The sequence below is a fragment of the Pristiophorus japonicus genome, chromosome 1, assembly GCF_044704955.1.
Source record: "Pristiophorus japonicus isolate sPriJap1 chromosome 1, sPriJap1.hap1, whole genome shotgun sequence".
NCBI classification, from domain to species: domain Eukaryota; kingdom Metazoa; phylum Chordata; class Chondrichthyes; family Pristiophoridae; genus Pristiophorus; species Pristiophorus japonicus.
This window is the reverse complement of record NC_091977.1, coordinates 65,527,693-65,548,191: the sequence shown is the minus strand read 5'-3', so window position 1 is coordinate 65,548,191 and position 20,499 is coordinate 65,527,693. Positions and strand designations below refer to the sequence as shown.

General features: G+C 44.1%; 1 protein-coding gene and 1 non-coding gene across 3 annotated transcripts in view; both read left to right on the top strand.

Annotated features, from left to right (window-relative positions):
• LOC139264324 (glyoxylate reductase/hydroxypyruvate reductase-like) overlaps positions 1–20,076 on the top strand; it is a 110,291-nt gene extending 90,215 nt beyond the window's left edge. For both annotated transcript variants that reach the window (XM_070880608.1, XM_070880598.1), the window contains exons 6-9: positions 8,828–8,932; positions 13,904–14,039; positions 19,472–19,602; positions 19,789–20,076. In XM_070880608.1, coding sequence (XP_070736709.1) covers positions 8,828–8,932; positions 13,904–14,039; positions 19,472–19,602; positions 19,789–19,910 — 494 coding nt within the window. In that variant the 3' untranslated portion in view covers positions 19,911–20,076. The remainder of the gene's footprint in view (positions 1–8,827; positions 8,933–13,903; positions 14,040–19,471; positions 19,603–19,788) is intronic.
• LOC139279987 (U6 spliceosomal RNA) lies at positions 4,024–4,125 on the top strand. Its single transcript, XR_011596575.1, has one exon. It is a non-coding gene; the product is annotated as a U6 spliceosomal RNA (small nuclear RNA).
• Positions 20,077–20,499: the final 423 nt, after the last annotated feature.

Below are 20,499 nucleotides of genomic sequence, written 5' to 3'. Positions count from 1 at the left end.
TAGACCTCTTGACTCTGCCGCCGGAACTCCCGCCTCTCCGACTCCCCGAGCTCCTGGTCTCACTGGCCTTTATAGGCCTCTCGACTCTGCCGCCAGAACTCCCGCCTCTCCGACTCCCCGAGCTCCTGGTCTCACTGGCCTTTATAGACCTCTTGACTCTGCCGCCGGAACTCCCGCCTCTCCAACTCCCCGAGCTCCTGGTCTCATTGGCCTTTATAGGTCTCTCGACTCTCTGCCGCCGGAACTCCCGCCTCTCCGCAGTAACCTTTTATGTGGCACCTTATCGAACGCCTTCTGGAAATCCAAATACACTACATCTACTGATTCCCCTTTATTCACCCTGCTCATTACATCCACAAAGAACTCTAGCAAATTTGTCAAACATGATTTCCCTTTCATAAAACCATGCTGACTCTGCTTGTCTGTATTATGATTTTCTAAATGTCTTGCTACTACTTCCTTAATAATGGACTCCAGCATTTTCCCAATGACGGATGTTAGGCTAACTGGTCTATAGTTTCCTGCTTTCTGTCTCCCTCCTTTCTTGAATAGAGGCATTACATTTGCGGTTTTCCAATCTGCTGGGACCTCTCCAGAATCCAGGGAATTTTGGTAGATTACAACCAATGCATCCACTATCTCTGCAGCCACTTCTTTTAAAACCCTAGGATGCAAACCATTGGGTCCAGGGGACTTGTCCATCTTTGTCCCATTAGTTTGCCTAGTACTTTTTCTCTAGTGATAGTGATTGTTTACGTTCCCCCTTCCCTATAGCCCCTTGATTATCTAGTATTATTGGGATGCTTTTAGTGTCTTCTACCGTGAAGACTGATACAAAATATTTGTTCAAAGTCTCTGCCATTTCTCTTTTTCCCATTATTAAATCCCCTGTCTCATCCACTAAGGGACCAACGTTTACTTTAGTTAATCTCTTCACTTTTATTTACCTGTAAAAGTTTTTAACTGTCTGTTTTTATATTTCTTGCTAGTTTAGTCTCATAATCTATCTTTTCTCTCATTATTTTTTTAACTTGTCCTTTGCTGGTTTATAATAATTTCCAAATCCTCTGGCCTTGCACTAATCTTTGCAACATTGTATGCCTTTGTTTTTAATTTGATACCATCCTTAACTTCCTCAGTTAGCCACGGATGGTTCATCCTTCTCTGAGAATCGTTCTTTATCACTGGAATATATCTTTACCAAGAGTGCCTGCCACTGCTCATCTACTTTCTTACCCTTTAATATATTTTCCCAGTCCACTTTAGATAACTCAGAACCAGAACCAAAATAGCCTGTTCCTTGGTTGTTTCCACAATGTATTGTTCTAAGAAACCATCCCGAATACACTCTATGAACTCGTCTTGAGGACTACCTTTAACAATTTGATTTGTCCAATCTATATGAAGATTAAAATTGCCCATGATTATTGCCATACCTTTCTTACAAGCCTCCATTATTTCTTGATTTATGCTCTGTCCTACAGTGTTGTGACTGTTAGGGGGCCTATAGACTACCCACACCAGTGATTTATTTCCCTTAATATTTCTTATCTCCACCCAAACTGATTTTACATCTTGATCTTCTTGCCAATATTATTTCTCACTACTGCACTGATCTCATCCTTTATTAACAGAGCTACCCCACCTCCTTTTCCTTTCCGAAATGTCAAATACCGCTGAATATTCAGTTCCCAGCCTTGGTCACTTTGCAACCACGTCTCTGTAATGGCTATCAGATCATACCCATTTATGTTTATTTGTGCCGGCAACTCATCTACAGTGTGCATTCAGATAAAGAGCTTTTAATGTTGTCTTTTTATCATTTTTCCCTACTCTGACTCTACTTCCTGATGCACTCTTATGTTTATACGCTTTGTCCCTTCCTGTCACACTCTGGTTATCATTTCCCCTATCGCTACCATGCACTATTGCCTTCTCCTTTCTCTTTAACTTTTAAAATTTCCCCTCACCTGAACACCCCCACCCCCCCCCCCCCGCCCCAATATTTAGTTTAAAGCCCTCTCTACAGCCCTAGTTATCCGATTTGCGAGGACATTTGTCCCAGCATAGTTCAAGTGAAGCCCGTCATGACGGAATAGCTCCCTCTTTCCCCAGTACTGGTGCCAGTGCCCCATGAATCGAAACCCATTTCGCCCACACCCTTCTTTGAGCCACACATTCATCTCTCTGATCTTATTGACCCTATGCCAATTTGCTTGTGGCTCGGGTAGTAATCCAGAGATTATTACCTTTGTGGTTCTGCTTTTTAATTTAGTCCCTAGCTGCTCATACTCCCTCGCCAGAACCTTTTTATTTGTCCTATCTATGTCGTTGGTACCTATGTGTACTATAACAACTGGATCTCTCCCCTCCCACTCCAAGTTCATTTCCAGCCCAAAGGAGATGTCCTTAACCGGGCAACACAGCCGTCAGGACTCACGCTCTCGCCTGCAGAGAACAATATCTATCCCCCTAACTATACTGTCCCTGACCACTCCCACAACTTGAATGGTCCCCTGCACCACAGTGCTGTGGCTAGTTTGTTCATCTTCCCTGCAGTCCCTGCTCTCGTCCACACAGGGAGTAAAAACCTCTTACGTGTTGGACAAGTGCAAGGGCTGAGGCTCCTCCAATGCTACCTTTTGGATCCCCATACCTCACTCGTAGTTGCAACCTCCTGTCCCTGACCACGGACCAAATTTAAAGTATTTAACCTAAGGGGTGTGACTGCCTCCTGGAACATAGCATCCAGGTAACTCTTCCCCCCCTCCCTGATGTATCGCAGTGTCTGAAGTTCGGACTGCAGCTCATCAACTCTGAGCTGAAGTTCCTCGAGCCGCCAACACTTACTGGAGATGTGATCGCCGTGGATTACACTGGTGTCCACCAGCTCCCACATGCTGCAGCTGCAACACATCGCCTGCCCTGCCATCTTTATTGTATTTTATTTAACTAATTAGGTTTTCAAGTGTTGAAATATCAAATTATCTATGTATAGTTTTTAATCTATAATCACGGCTCTTAATTTAAACCGATGCCCAAGTTTAGGGAAAAAAAAGAGAAATACTCACCAATCAATCACTTACCTGCTTTCCTGTGACGTCACACTTTGATTTTTTTTTTCTCCCCTCACAGGTCTGTTCGCGCTGCTCCCAGCTCCCGCTCTCAGGGCTGGTCTCGGGTACTGCCTTTTATCTCCCAGCCACTGCTCCCATTCTCGCTGGTCTCTTTTTATCTTCCCCGCTGCTCCTGTTCTAAAAAAAGGGTTTGTGCGTAAACATGCAGCATGCAGAGCAGGCAGATTGTGATGTCAATCTGTGTGCAACGCTGATTTGATGCCAGCACTGCCATTTTCGAATGCCATGCTCACGCCTATCCTAACCTCGCATAACTGACCATGACATTAAACTGAATGAACGACCCCCCCCCCCGCCCCCCGCCCCCCACCTCACAAGCGCAATTTAAGGGGATTAGAAGCTATTTACAGATTAGTTGGTGGATTATTTCTTATGGCTGCTGGTGCAATTGTACGTGCCTTTGGAGATTTCCTACACTTGGCTAGACTACAGGGTGCAGTCTGGCTGGTGCTGAAGTACTTTTCTGTGCATTTAAAAGCTTGTGCTGAAACAAGTTGCTTCCAGACATGGGTGGCCTGGTAGGGCTTCCTCTGGGAATTGAGCATGTTTAGGAGAATGAAGAGAGGCCATGAAGAGCAGGACAAACTGCTAGAAGAGGGAGGAGGGGGAGAAGGCCACTCAGCAGGAGTCCAGAGGGAGCAATATTTTACCTCAATTTTAGCGAGGACCAATGCAAGAGATGTCTTTGTTTCACAAAAGAGGTTGTGACTGAAATCTACTAACTATTGCAATCACAACTGTAACCGCACAGCAGGGCAAGGACATGATTGTCTGTGGTTGTCATGGTAACTGTGGCTTTTAACTTCTATGTATCTGGCTCTTTCCAGGCTGCAAATATTAAGCAACATCTTGCTGTTTGCAGTATACTGCTGCATAAGGGAGGTCCCTGAAGCACTCCATACATAGACAGTTAGGAACATTAGAGAGTAGATTAGCATGGCCCCTGTGCAAGGATGACTTGCAAATTCATTAAATGTTCCCTTGCAGAGCTATGGGGAAAGGGCGGGGTAGTGGGATTAGCTGAAGTGCTCTTGCAAAGAGCCGGCACTGGCTTAACGGGCCGAATAGCTTTCTTCCGTGCTCATATAATCATAGAAATTTACAGCACAGAAAGAGGCTATTTGGCCAATTGTGTCCGTGCTGGCCGACAAATAGCTAAGGTTAATTGCGCTTTCTAGCTCTTGGCCCGTAGCCTTGTAGGTTACGGCACTTCATGTGCATATTTAAGTACTTTTTAAATGCTATGAGGATTTCTGCCTCTACCACCCTTTCAGGCAGTGAGTTCCAGACCCCCAACATCCTCTGGGTGATAACAATTCTCCTCAGATCCCCTCTAACCCTCCTACCAATTACTTTAAATCTATGCCCCCCTGGTTATTGACCCTTCTACTAATGGGAATAGGTACTTCCTATCCACTCTATCTAGGCCCCTTATAATTTTATACACCTCAATTAGGTCTCCCCTCAGCCTCTTCTGTTCCGAAGAAAACAAACACAGCCTATCTAATCTTTCCTCATAGCTAAAATTCTCCAGTCCAGGCAACATCCTCATAAATTTTCTCTGTACCCTCTCTAGTGCAATCACCTTTCCTGTAATGTGGTGACCAGAACTGCATGCAAGCTGTGGCCTAACTAGTGTTTTATACAATTCAAGCATAACCTCCTTGCTCTTATATTCTATGCCTCGGCTAATAGAAACATAGAAACATAGAAAATAGGTGATTGAGTAGGCCATTTGGCCCTTCTAGCCTGCACCGCCATTCAATGAGTTCATGGCTGAAAATGCAACTTCAGTACCCCATTCCTGCTTTCTCGCCATACCCCTTGATCCCCCTAGTAGTAAGGACTTCATCTAACTCCTTTTTGAATATATTTAGTGACTTGGCCTCAACAACTTTCTGTGGTAGAGAATTCCACAGATTCACCACTCTCTGGGTGAAGAAGTTTCTCCTCATCTCGGTCCTAAATGGCTTACCCCTTATCCTTAGACTGTGACCCCCTGGTTCTGGACTTCCCCAACATTGGGAACATTCTTCCTGCATCTAACCTGTCTGAACCCATCAGAATTTTAAACGTTTCTATGAGGTCCCCTCTCATTCTTCTGAACTCCAGTGAATACAAGCCCAGTTGATCCAGTCTTTCTTGATAGATCAGTCCTGCCATCCCGGGAATCAGTCTGGTGAACCTTCGCTGCACTCCCTCAATAGCAAGAATGTCCTTCCTCAAGTTAGGAGACCAAAACTGTACACAATACTCCAGGTGTGGCCTCACCAAGGCCCTGTACAACTGTAGCAACACCTCCCTGCCCCTGTACTCAAATCCTCGCACTATGAAGGCCAACATGCCATTTGTTTTCTTAACCGCCTGCTGTACCTGCATGCCAACCTTCAATGACTGATGTACCATGACACCCACGTCTTGTTGCACCTCCCCCTTTCCTAATCTGTAATAAAGCAAGTATCACGTATGCCTTCTTAACCACCTTATCTACCTGTCCTGCTACCTTCATAAATCTGTGGACATGCACTCTAAGGTTCCTCAGTTCCTCTACACTTCCCAGTGTTCTACCATTTAATGTGTATTCCCTATTCTTGTTAGCCCTCCCCAAATGCATTATCTCACATTTCTCAGGATTGAATTCCATTTGCCACTGTTCTGCCCACCTGACCAGTCCATTGATATCTTCCTGCAGTCTACAGCTTTCTTCTTCATTACCAACTACATGGCCAAAATTTGTATCATCTGAAAACTTCTTAATCATACTCCCTACATTCAAGTCTTAATCATTGATATGTACCACAAAAAGCAAGGCACCCACTACTGAGCCCTGTGGAACCCCACTGGAAAAAACACCCATCAATCATTACTCTTTGCTTCCTGCCTCTGAGCCAATTTTAGATCTAACTTTCCTTGGATTCCAGGTTACTTTCGTGACCAGTCTTCTATGTGGGATCTTACCAAAAGCCTTGCTGAAATCCATATACACTACATCAAATGCACTGCCCTCATCGACCCTTCTTGTTACCTCCTCAAAATTTTCAATCAAGTTAGTCAGACACAACCTTCCCTAAACAAATCCATGCTGACTGTCCTTGATTAATCCGTGTATTTCTAAATGAAGATTTATCCAGTCCATCAGAAATTTTTCCAATAATTTTCCCACCACCGAGGTTAGGCTGACTGGCCTGTAATTACTGGGTCTATCCCTTTCTCTCTTTTTAAACAACAGTACGTTAGCAGTCCTCTAGTGCTCTGGCACCCCACCTGAAGCCAGAGAGGATTGGAAATTATGGTCAGAGTGATGCTGTAACCATTCGATGATTCTATGATTCAGTTTAATCTCATTCCCTCTTGTTAGAGGCAAGCAGGTGGCGTGTGCACAAGGGTTTGCAGATTGCAGGCTTCCCCATGGTGCAGGGTGCCATTGACTGCATGCACATTGCCCTCGAAGCCCCCTTTGAGCAGTGGTATTCAGAGCCACGATGGCAGCAGTCTGAGCTTGCAAGGCAGCAGTATGAGCTTCCACTACAACACGCAGACCTTTGATGGCAGCTGTTTGTGCAGCAATGCAAGCTGTGACATCGGCCTTCAGCACTGCATCATGTTGGGTTCCACAGGCGCGCCAATGGCGGTGACATGGATTTTTGTTTTCCTTTCCAACATGGAATGGATGGGCTCCAGGCTCTGTGCAAAGCCCTCTGCCAAATTGGTGCTGGACTCCTCCATGCTCCTTGGCATTGTGCACAGGCTTTCTGGCAGGCTTTCTAGTGTAACAAGTATTTGGTTATTTACACCCATCAGCCTTCTTCTGTAGCCTTACCCATTGAAGTCCTAGAACTAGAGTGTGACCTTGCCCTTCCAGCGAGCTGGTACCTGTGCTATCCTTTTTTCCCCGCCTCGCCTGCCCTGGCTCCGGCATATGTGCCTAGTGTCTGACCAGGTGCAGATCCCTCCTCGAACTCTAAAATATGCACAGTGTCAGTCTCTGAGCTGGTGATTGCAAGAGTAAGATCGAGTGACGGTGTCTCTTCATCTTTATTGTAATCTTCCTCTTCCTCCTCTGACTGGGTAGGTTCCAGTGTTTGGGTATCTGAAATGAAAAAGAGACAAGGGTTGGGTTGGGGTGAAGGGAGAGGTCAAAGTAAAGAGTGCGTGCTTACACCATCTGCAGCTTGTCAGTCAGAAGAGATCATTGGATGAGGGAGAACTGGGATGAGAAGAGGATTAGGTAAGCAAATACCCTCGCCATCGATCCCTTCAGCCCCACCAGTGGCCACGGCCTCAACGATGCCTCTTCCAAAGATGGCCAGCACTGTCTCCTCCATGGAGGTTAAAACATGCAGGTGTGCTTGTCCTTCTCCAGTTTTTTACTGCTGCCCCTGGTAATGCGCCACCTTCTCCTGCAAGAGCTAAGTGTGACAATGAGTGTCCTGCAATATTTTTGGGTGATGTGGCTGTCATGGTTAGATAGCTGGTAGTGTGTGAGAGCTGTGAGTTGTGGGTGCGAGGCTTGCAACAGTGTACGAGGGTGAGGTAAAGCATATGAATTGTGGAGTTGAGTACTGATACAGATTGTTGGTAGGTTGGTGATAGGGCTGTAGTGAATTGAGCATTGGATGAGGCCAGTGGTGTAGTTGGTAGGATATGCCATTTGAGGATTGAACTCACTCACCTTGACAACTCGTGTCAGATCGTTAAACTTCTTTCTGCATTGGATCCATGTTCTTTCCTGGTATTGACCTCCGCCATTACTTCTTCCCACTGCCTCCTGTCTGGAGGGCCTCCTGCTCCCCTCCGGATACAGGACATTCCTCCTCTTCCACCAAGACCTCCAGTGCAGTGTCTGTAAGCTTGAGTACTCACTCTCTTACCTGTTCAGCCATTGCTCAAAGTATCAGAGCACAAATTCACTTTTGGAAAAAACTCCTACTTATTGCTGCCACACTGCACCTGCCCTGTAAGAGGTGTAGGCTGCCTTTAAGTAGCATTAGCCAATAGCAATATTGGGCCCCCTGCTGATGGGTGCAGCCAATGAACAGCACAGGCTGCAACTCTTTTGATCGGAGACAAAATTAACCAGTTAAATCAAGTGCCCCCCAATCTGGGGGACACTCCAAACATTTTTCAAGGGCTGTTTTTTTGTTGTTGTATTTTTTGTAGTTTTTTTTTGGGCACTAAAATCATCATTGTTTTACAAGTGCCCCCTATAAAAGGGGAGGGAGAGCACAGGCTGCATGTAGAAATCATTTAAAAACAGCAGGCAGCACCAATTAACATGCTGCCTACATCGCAATGAATGGGCGTGGGTTAATCAGGTACCATGATCCCCACGCCTGTTTTTGGAGGTTAGTCGATTTAAACCCCAATGATCTACAACATAGACTCTCAGCAAACAGAATTATTTGTGGGCTCGCTGTAATCTAAAGTCTGTCACACATCCAATAGGGTTCTCACATGTGCATTTTCAAAGTACTAAAATAAAGGTAAATGGCCTGACTTTGAAATAGGGAACTGAATTATATTTGTACACGCTGGTCCAATGATCTCCCAGCTCTCTAACCCTACTTCACCTGAAGACTCCACATTGTCTCGACTCCCCCTGTGTGCAATGCTATGGGAGGACAGCCCATATTTAAGAGTTTTAATGGAAGCATGGGTTGATGTTTATGTTTATTTTGTCTCTCTTAAAGGTTTAGCCGTTGCACAGCGCTTGAAGCCATTTGGTGTGAAGAAGTTTCTGTACACAGATTTTGAGCCAAAGCCGGAGATCGCTGCCCAGATACAGGCCGAATATGGTGAGGACTAGTGGTGGCTGGGTATATGGTTATAACCGGGAAAATGTTTGTGGACATCAGTGATAACTTGTGAATTTATGTATCCGATTACAGCGATCACAAAGGCTGTTGGATTGTCTTAAAAATCGAACTGATTCACTAATGTTCTTTAGGGAAACAAATTGGCTATCATTACCCAGTCTAGCCTATATGTGACTCCAGTCCCACATAAATGCCCTCTGAAGTGCCCCAGCAAGCCAATCCGTTGCATCAAAGAATTGCAGTTGAAGAAGGCGGCCCACCACCACCTTCTCAACTTGGAATGGGCAATAACTACCGGCCTTACCAGCAATGGCCACATCTCACAATGTTTAAAAAAAAATTCATTCTCAACAGTTTCAGGCAGGAGAAGATCTTTAATGCCCCTAGCCCACCTATGCATCCTTGGATTTTTTAATAACCCTAAATCTCAGGAATGACTTGCCAGCAACACCCACATCCCAGGAACTAATTTAAAAACAATTGTTGACAAGATCCTGTCTAATTCCTAATTGAAACTCATTTAAGGTTACTTGTTCAACAACCCATGCTAGTAATCTATTCTAGTAATTACAACTATCATTTAGATATTAATTAAAATAAAATCATCTTATTTTTGGCCATGTTTGATTTTCCATCAAATCCCACCGTTCCCTTTTATGCTGTTTTCTCCTGATGCCACTGACTTGATGCTTTGGAAAAGGTTTCACAGACAGCAGCCATCCTCCACTACCTTGCTTAAGTGACGATTCTTGTGTGAGTCTGGGCCATGAGTGCCAGCCAGTTTTTCAACCAAAGGGAGCCATCATAGCCATTACCAATCCTGCCCTCAGCCAACATCTGCCCACCGGCACTTTCTAATGGGATCATTGGACTAGCATCAGGAGCAGGGTCCTTGACTGATTTTCCTCTCCTTGGCCCTAAGGCCTAATACCAAGTATAGCATCCCTACAGCTATATCCTGGCTGGGAACCGTTAAGTCAGCACAGACCTGGGATCTTCCTGATCTATAAGATTCAGTATCACCCTACCAAATCATCACATCGCATTTAATTTGAATCAAGAATTTCCCAATCTTATTATTTTAAAATAAATTCCCCTCCTTTAATTGTCATGAATTGTGCCTCGCTCGTCAACAGCGGGCAGGAAGGTGCCCTGCAATATGTTATTCATTTTTAAATTTTGCTATTTGTGATGTTGCTAGGCAACAATGTAAACATCTTTTTGTAATTTTATATATATTAACTTCTCAATTTTGTAATCTTTCCTGCGTCAATAAGTCTAATTATGCAGGGGACCTTTCTGATCCAGCCACACTGAGGTGCCTGAGTGTCAATTGTGGCTCAGTGGGTAGCACACTCGCCTCTGAGTCAGAAGGTTGTGGGTTCAAGTGGGACTTGAGTGCATAAATCTAGGCTGACACTCCAGTGCACTGCTGAGTGAGTGCTGCACTGTCGGCGGTGCTGTCTTACGGATGAGACGTTAAACCGAGGCCCCATCTGCTCTCTCAGGTGGACGTAAAAGATCCCATAACATTATTTCGAAGAAGAGCAGGGGAGTTATCCCCAGTGTCCTGGCCAATATTTATCCCTCAATCAACATAATAAAAAAAACAGAATATCTGGTCATTATCACATTGTTTATGGGAGCTTGCGTGTGTGCAAATTGGCTGCCGCACTTCCCACATTACAACAATGACTACACTCCAAAAGTTTTTTATTGGCTGTAAAGCGTTTTGAGATTTACGGTGGTCATGAAAGGCACTATATAAATGCAAGTCTTTTTTTCTTATGTCTGTCTTTCCCCCCCCTCCCCTTCCTGTGATGAACGTGGCTGAGATCAGGAACTCTCTATATGGGTAGCCAGCGTCCTGCACTCCATTTTTTAATTGAAGATGAAATATTTTGGGATTATTATCCTTTTCTCCCATTTATCCACATCTAACTTTTCCTCATAATGTTGGATTCTTAGTAAATGTTGTGAGCAGATGTTCTGCGTAAGGAATGGAGAAACCATACATCTGTGCACTATGTGAAAGTTTTGTGTCTAGTACGTGTTAATCAGATGCCAGACACCACACTTTGTACATGTGTAAAACAATCTAGTTAGGGGAAAAAAAGAATGAAAGCCAGTCACTGACCTGCAGCCTGAAACTTATGACCAGTCAAAACTACTGTCTGATTGACCTCGGTAATTTAGAAGTAGCTACAATGAATCAAATTCTTTTATTAAAAGTTGTGGCCCAAAAGACCCTGAGGCCAGAGTAGCAGCTAAGTATCACAACTATGCTCCACGTAGAAGACTAATCTGACCACTGCCATAGGAATGGGAGTTTTACCCAATGGCTGAAGGGTCGATATACAGATTTAAGGTGATTGGCAACCGAAACATAGGCGACATGAGGAAAAACGGTTTTATGCAGAGGATTTGGAATGCACTGCCTGTTAAGGTGGTGGATACAGATTCAATAGTAGCCTTCAAAAGGGAATTGGATAAATACTTAAAGAAGAAAAAATTGCAGGGATACAGGGAAAAAGTGGGGAAGTGGGACTAACCAGATTGCTCTTCAAGAGAGCCGGCACAGATGCAATGAACCTTCTGTGTTGTACTATTCTATGATTCTATAAATGTTCCATATCCTTCAACCAATTTTTTTTGTGGATATTTTTAAACACACTTATCGACCCTTCAGCCATTGGAAACAGTTTCTCTTTATTTGCTCTATCTAAACCCTTTGTGATTTTAAACATCTCTATCAAATCTCCTCAGCCTTCTCTGCTCTAAGGAGAACAATCCCAGCTCCTCCAGTCTATCCACACAACTGGAACCATTCTAGTAAATCTCTTCTGTACCCCCTCCAAAGCCTTCACATTCTTCCTAAAGTTTGGTGCCCAGAAGTGGGCACAATACTCCAGCTGGGGCCGAACCAGTGTTTTATATAGGTTTAGCATAATTAATTGTAAATGGGTTAAAAAAAAAATCTCTTGTAAGGTATGTCACCATATCCTAAAACCCCCACTTATTATAGTAAGAATTAAAATATTAGAATATTTAGTTCTTTCTTCAATGTGAGTAAAGAGAGTATGTCCACATTTATAATTGAAACTGCCATATGTAAACTTGTCACACTCCCATCAGTGGAGGTGCTACAGCATTGCCACTGGAGGAAGCACGTAATTACAGCATGCTCAGTTTACATAGGCAGTCTCTGATTTAAACATGAGTGTAAGAATTTATAATGTATTTAATAGAAAAATAAAATAGAAATAAGGGCAGAAGGTACAACTTTAAAATGGGGACTGAATTATAATCTGCAACCCTGGTCTAATTATCCCCATCCTCTAACCACGCTTCACCTAAAGATTACACTTTGGTATGGGGGAGGGTGTATTTCCTCGGGATTCTCCCACTCCGCTGCCTAACTTCAGTGGAAAACCCACTTACATACGTAAACGGGGTTTCCATTGAACTTCAAGCAAAGTTACGGCAGCAGACCAGGAGAAGCCCCTGAGGAACATCGCCTCCTTGGTCCCAACTCCCCGTGTATAATGCCATGGGAGATTGACTAGTTCTGTATTATAATGTGGTGTAATTAATCTCGTTGCCAACATAAACCACTAATAGGGAAAAGCCCGTGTCTGCATTGATACTGAACTATGAATCCATTGTGTCCTTCTCTGTGAAGCTAGATGCACAGAAAATTGAAGATCAAGTTGAAGAGATTAACTGACATACTGCTGACATATGGTACTGGTTCATCTCTCCCACAAGTCACTGTGACAGCTACTGGTCCTCTCCCCTCCAAATGGTGTGGTATAATCAGGATAAATTACTTTTGGGGATTGGTTTAAATAACCATCTCTCGTGAGAACTCATTGGACTCGAGGGATATGGGGATAGGGTAGGAAAGTGAAGCTGAGGTTGATCTTATTAAATGGCGGAGTAGGCTCGAGGGGCTGTATGACCTACCCCTGCTTCTAATTATGTTCTTATGAGAAGATCACAAGTTGCTTGAGGATGAGAGGCCATTCGGTTCAACTTATTTCATCCAGCTAGTGCAACCCTACACTCCCACACCCCTCACAGTGCTGCATGTTCTTATTCCTTGCATGATTCTACGCTTTTCACCTCCAGCTATGCTTCCAGCACTCAAATGTTTCTTTGTTTCTCACTGGCTAGAACAGGACACAGTTGACCAGAAACCTGTATAACCTTTTTTTATGTATTCATTCTTGTGATGTGGGCATTGCTGGCAACACCGACATTTCTTGCCTGTCCCTAGATGCCGTTGAGAAGGTGGTGATGATCCACTACAGTCCGTGTGGTGAAGGTGTTCCCACAATGCTGTTAGATAGGGAATTTCAGGATTTTAACCCAGCGATATATCACTTAATGATAATTGGGAGTAGGCTGATGGAGTTGTAATTGGCCAGGTTGGATTTGTCCTACTTTTTGTGGACTGAACATACAAGGACAATTTTCCACAAAGATGTCCTGGTGTACTGGCATGGTGAGACATTTTGGCACTGTAGCTATGCCCCTCTGATTTCTCACAGGACAGCCTTAGCAAGGTCTGATAGGTGAGGGACCTTTTCAAATGCATGGAGTGAAGTTTTGAAGGTGGTCAACCCAAGCAACACTCCAGTGCTAGTTACATTCTGACATTGGAAAGCCCATCACTGAATGAGATATTTGTCTCACTCTGGGGAAAGGAAACGCTGAAAAAGGGGCATTCCACAGTTTAAGGCTTGTGCAATGGCTTTTTCTGGAAGATATGTAAATCACTTAAATGGTAACTGATGGATAAAGCCTTATTCAGACAGCTATACAACCACTGGACTTAAAGGTGAGGTAAAGAGTTGTTCATTCCATAAATCAGACTAAAGGTATTGAAAATGGAAAGTTCAGTTGTTTAGGACAATAAAATTACTGATGTCGGTTCTTCCAATGCAGTGCCTCTGGATAAACTGGCGGAGCAATCGGACTTTGTGACAGTGCACTGTGCCTTGACCCCTGAGACAAACGGCTTGTGCAACAAACATTTGTTTTCAAAAATGAAAAGCACGGCAGTATTTATCAACACGAGCAGGTGAGTCATGGACGCAGCGGTTTACTGAGGTGTTTCCAGGTGGGATTTTTTTTAGCCTTGTGTACCGAGTACAACTATATTAGTTGAACCTGTAAATCAAATGCCCCCTTATTAAAGGGGGCACCAAAACCGACAAATGAACAAATTAAACTTTGGACATTAAACAGATCAAATTAAAATTTGGTTGTCAGGGGTGATGATGCACTCCAGTCCCTCCGGTGCCCACCTCTCGCGGAAGGCTGCGAGCGTACCGGTGGACACCGCATGCACCATCTCCAGGGACACCCTGTCTTACTCGTGGAAGAGGGGCAGGCAGTCGGGCTGAACGACCCCCTCGACCGCTCACTGCCTGGACTGGTTAATGGCCACCTTGGCCATGTACCGAGTACAGGACTGGCTGAACATTTACCTTCATACACATTTTTAAAAAGACTTCTATGTTTTGTAAGGGATGGTTTTCAGGGGGTCAGTTTTCCCTTCTGACCTTAGATGAGCAGTTCCGAATCGCTCCCACACCCTTGGTTCTAGACACTGGAATTATGAAGGGACTGTGACAGACTTGGACAGGCAATCGGTTTCAAGGTAGGAAGCAGGTATGGCTTTATTGTGTTTAAAAAGAAGTAAAAAGGCACACCTTTAATAACAATATTAATACCAGCACCCTGAGGGGTACAACACATTGAATAAAGTGTCAAATTACAGCCTGTGGGGAAAAGAATACAGCTTAAACTCTAAATGGGGTAAAGAGGAGAATGCAGATACATTACACAAGTTATCCCAGCCTCCCCCCTCCCAATTCCCTTAACTAACTAAGTTATAGCTCTGGGGGTTCAGGGGCTATGCTCACCAATCCCTTTAGACAGTTGCCGGTGAATCTAGGTTTAGGGGTTCGCTGCACTTGGCGAGCCGCACCCCGGACGGAGGAGAGGACTTCGGACTGCATAGTTTTCAGTTGGGGTGCATCCGTTGATGCGGTAAGTTGTGTTTTGGATGTATGGGATAAGTACCCACTTTCTTTGGTTAGGAATAGTTTTAGTTAGTCCTTTTTGGTCATTTCTCAACCGTTGGGTCGTTCAGAAGTAGATTGTAGAATGGAAATAAATGTCGATTCTTCGGTTTTTGCTGAGTTGGTTTCAGTTGGTCGTTTTGCTGGTTGTGGTAGCCCGGGTTTGTCAATTTGGTTGCTGACAACCTTCCGTTTCGTGGGCCTCGTGCTCGGTCGGTCCTTGACGATTTCTTGTAGTTTCCTTCACGACTCCATTTCTTCACTCCGGCTGCTTGTGTCTCTGTCTGTGTTCGAGTCTGTGTCCTGTAAGTTTGTGTTCTGTAAGTTTGTGTTCTGTTCGAGTCTGTCTTCTATTAGTTTTTCCTTGTAAAACTGGGGGATAGATATACCCCAAAAAGGCTTTCTTATCTCCCCCCCCCAAATCCTGCCCAGCTCTTTGTTTCGATTGTGCAGCCCAGCTAACTGAAACTTGATTAAGTGGTTTTAATCTGGCGTTAATAGGCTTTTCGAAGTTGATAAGCTCTCGTCCATTGTGCTAGTCTGGCCTGAGCAAGATATTTCTATGCCTGTTGAAAAGATGTTGGAATATGTATGTGACATTTGGATCCTCTGTGGGGGATGATACTGTTTCTTCCATGGTCAATTGTTTGAATGCTAATGTTTTCTAGGGGCATGTTTTCGAGAGCAAACAGTTCCCAGACAATTTGATTAGCTCCAATGTCCAACCTGGCCCTTTAGAGATGGACCCCACCCCTTTTCTTGCCGACCCAACTTTCATCTTTTAAAAATCCCAAATTTGATTAAAGTTCGTAGTTTCTTCCATGTGCACTTTAGGATTTCAAACTTTCTGGTAGATAGTTCCAAATTAAATTCCCTTTCCTATGAGTCCAAACACTGGGGGGGGGGGGGTCTCCATGAATGCATCCCCTTTTTTCCCCTGCAGGCTTTGTCTCCCCATTTAAACTCATTTTAAAAGTCCAGAAAGGGGTTCTTCTCCTCTGCAGGGGAAAGGTACCAGGAATCTTTGCGAAATATTGGTAAATTCTATATTTTCTAAGCATTTACTGTAGTACTTCTTACCAATTAGGAGTGACTATCCACATTCCCTATAAATGTAGCCTGTCCTTCAAATCTATTGATAAAATATATATTGGTATTGCGGGGTACTTGATTCTATATGTGAGACTGCTGTCACTTTGATCCAATGTAATGCACATGTCTATTTTTGTATTCTATATATGTAAAACATATTCAGGCTTTATGTAGGCCCAACAGTGGGTGATTTTTGCACCATCAATGTGTGGGATCTGGGGTTGATAAATGCAACACTTCCCTACTTATTTTTCCACTCTGTGTCAGTAATGAGCATCCAAGATCACTTACAGCTCAGTCCAATACAGTGTAAAGCTTCTCCTACTCTAGATCAACAACACGTCTTCATCTTCCCCCTCCCCACTTCCTACAACAGTCATCCTTATGAAATGATTGAGTTATGCTCTCTGATATTTGAGTTGAGACACCTTTATTCAAAGGAAGGGAAGGCTAGACCAGGTGACTAAAGAGCAGTGTTGCCCGATAGTTGGCCACTAACCACAACTCGTTTGGTTGGATACCAATAAAACAGTTAAGTCAAGTTTCCTCCAATCTGGGGGACACTCCAAACATTTTTCAAGGCCCTTTTTCCCTTTTTTGGGTTTTTTTTTGGGGGGGGGGGGTTGTGTTTTTTTGGGGCTTTAAAATCATAAATTTTACAAGTGCCCCCTATAAAAGGGGAGGGGGACACTAAAAACCCAGCAATTAAAACAAATTAAACTTTAAAACATATAAAATCAAATAAAAATTTGGTTGCCGGGGGTGATGATGCACTCCAGTCCCTCCGGCGCCCACCTCTCGCGGAAGGCCGCGAGCGTACCGGTGGACACCACGTGCTCTATCTCTAGGGACACCCTGGCCCGGATGTAAGCACAGGAGAGAGGCAGGCAGTCAGGCTGAACGACCCCCTCAACCGCCCGCTGCCTGGACCGGCTGATGGCACCCTTGGCCGTGCCCAGGAGTAGTCCTATGAGGAGGCCCTCGGACCTACCCGCTCCCCTCCGCACAGGGTGCCCAAAGATCAGGAGTGTGGGACTGAAGTGCAGCCAGAAATTGAGGAGCAGCCCCTTTAAATAATGGGCCACTAACCACAACTCTTTTGGGGGGGGGAACAAAATAAACATTAGATCAAGTGCCCCCTATCTGGGGGACACTCCAGACACTTTTAACTGCCCCTTTATTTTTTTTTAAAGTTTTTTGTGTTTTTTTGTGGGGTTTTTTTGTGGGGTTTTTTGTGATTGTTTTTTGGGGGCATTAAAACCATATAGTTTACAAGTGCCCCCTATAAAACGGGAGGGGGACACTAAAACCGGCAATTAAAACAAATTAAACTTTAAAACATATAAAATCAAATTAAAATTTGGTTGCCGGGGGTAATGATGCAATCCAGTCCCTCCGGCGCCCACCTCTCGCGGAAGGCCGCGAGCGTACCGGTGGACACCGCGTGCTCCATCTCTAGGGACACCCTGGACCGGATGTACGCGCGGAAGTGAGGCAGGCAGTCAGGCTGAACGACCCCCTCGACCGCCCGCTGCCTGGACCGGCTGATGGCACCCTTCGCCATGCCCAGGAGCAGTCCAGGGCCACTAACCACAACTCTTTTGAGGGGGGACAAAATAAACATTAGATCATGTGCCCCCCGATCTGGGGAACACTCCAGACACTTTTAACTGCCCTCTTTTTATTTATTTATTTATTTTTGGGGTTTTTTTTGTGGGGGGGTTTTTTGGGCATTAAAATCATATAATTTACAAGTGCCCCCTATAAAAGGGGAGGGGGACACTAAAACCCGGCAATTAAAACAAATTAAACCTTAAAACATATAAAGTCAAATTAAAATTTGGTTGCCGGGGGTGACAATGCACTCCAGTCCCTCCGACGCCCACCTCTCGCAGAAGGCCGCGAGCGTACTGGTGGACACCACGTGCTCCATCTCTAAGGACATCCTGGCCCGGATGTAAGCACGGAAGAGAGGCAGGCAGTCGGGCTGAACGACCCCCTCGACCGCCCGCTGCCTGGACCGGCTGATGGCACCCTTGGCCATGCCCAGGAGCAGTCCAAGGCCACTAACCAGATGTGACTAATTGGAAATCCAGCTGTGACTAATTTCATTTCTGATGAGTACTAGACACCGTTGTTGGACATGTGATCTCAATGTTCATTGCACAGCATATGAACTTTGACTTTTTATGTGCAATTGTTGGTAAAATGGTAAGATAAAAAACAGTGTGTGCAAGTGTTTTTTGATCATTGTGAGCACTTTACTTCCTTGGTTATTGAATGGTGGAAGATATTGTATATAAATATACATGTGAAGTACATTTACCTGTATTGTATGTAAGGCATTTTATACTAAAATTAGTGCATGTGGCTAAAATTTCGATTGGGCAACATGGCTATAGATCAGTTAGTTAGTTGTGGGCAAACTCTTAGAATCCATAATATAAGATAAGATTAGTTAGCATTTAGAAATGCATGGGTTAATCAACAACAACCAGCATGTATTTGTTAAAGGCAAGTTATAGAGTTTTTTTTGCAGAAGTAACTGATTGATTGGATAGATAAGGGAATGCAGTTGATGTTGTTTATATGGATTTTTAGAATGATTCGCTAAGGTGTCTCACAAGAGGTTTGTTAGAAAAATTAAGGTATGTGTTATAAGAGCAGCATGGATAGACAGTTGGTTGAGGGCTAGAGTAGATGGCTGTTGCTGGGATCGGAGAAGGGTTGGAAGTAGTGTAACCCAGGGTTCAACCTTTATTCTTGGTATATATAGATGATTTGGACTTGAGTATAGGAGACACAACATCAAAGTTTGCTATAGGCACAGAAGTATGGGGATTAGCCAACAGTGAGCAGGACTGTAAAACTTCAGACAGATGTATACAGGTTAGCAGAATGGGCAGATGCAATTTAATGTGGATAAATGGGAGGTAAACAGATTGTGAGGAAAAAATGGAATGGGAGTATTCAATTGATGGAAAGATGCCGAAGGGTGTCGATGAACAGAGTGATCTAGTGATTGACATACATAATTCTTTGAAAGTGTAAATAAAGTCATAAAAAAGGCCAACAGTATTTTGAGTTTTATAAATAATGGGGAAATCACAGGCTAGTGAGAACACTGGTGGTAAATCCTGGTCTGCTTCTGAGCAGCGGCTAACCACCAAATAAGCTCAAAACAAGTCTGGCACTGTCTCCGCAGCAGCCTCATTTTAACCCTGCAGATCGTGGAATGAGAGAATGATCAGTTTTCTAATTCAGGTCATGCTTGCAGTATTCAGGGAAACATCTCCGATCTGCTGAATGTTCAGGGTCTTCTTGTCTTCCACAGAGGAGCTGTGGTGAACCAGGATAACCTTTATCAGGCTCTGACTACTGGTCAGATCGCTGCAGCGGGATTGGATGTCACAGTTCCTGAGCCATTACCCACCGACCACCCTCTCTTTGCACTGAAAAACTGTGGTAAGTTACAAAATTGGAAAAACTTGTTATTCTTTAATACATTGTGTAATTTTGATTTTGCTGTGTTGCAACATAAAATATATACAATATTAAAACCCATTTCTCTCTGCTGCTCAATTTATAAATGCTTGAAGTGAGTCATGGCCCATGCCTAAGAAAAGGTTTATTTTTCATTTGTATTTCCAGTTATTCTGCCACATGTCGCAAGTGCCACCATCGCCACTCGCACCGCCATGGCTCAGCTGACTGTCAATAACCTCATAGCAGGCCTCAAAGATGAACCGATGCCAAAGGAGCTGACCCTGTGAGGTGGGAGGTTATGTCGTTGCTGCGAGGGGTACCTCTGTCGCAGAGCCTGTGACTTGAATCTCGGTGCGACTCTGATTAGTTATATGATTATAATAGTGGGATGTCTTGTTCAACTGTTTCGTAGAAATGAACCTTGCATCTAATAAAGTTGGAAGTGCTCATAAACCCTAAAGTGAGTTATTTATCTCAGCAGAATCATTACTAAAATTCACATTTTAAGGAAAATCTAGTTCTTTTTCCATATATTTTAAGGGGGAAGTTGAATATCCTGAAGCAGGCATTGAGACTTACCTACGCCTTGCATCTTTGCATCCTGATTCTATAGTTGCCAAGTTAAATGTCACACATGTGCAAAACTCTGAAGGTGTCATGCACCCCCAATAAATTAGGAAGTACATTGCTCAGTACTGCACTGGAGTTTCAGCTTAGATTTTGTGCTCTGGAGTGGGACTTGAACCCACAACATTCTGACTCTGAGGGGTGAGTGCTCCACTGAGCCACAGCTGATACTAATTTTGATTTGACGTACACAATTTTCGTCTCCCACCACTTGTCTACTCTTTAGATTCACCCAAATCCATCCCTAAT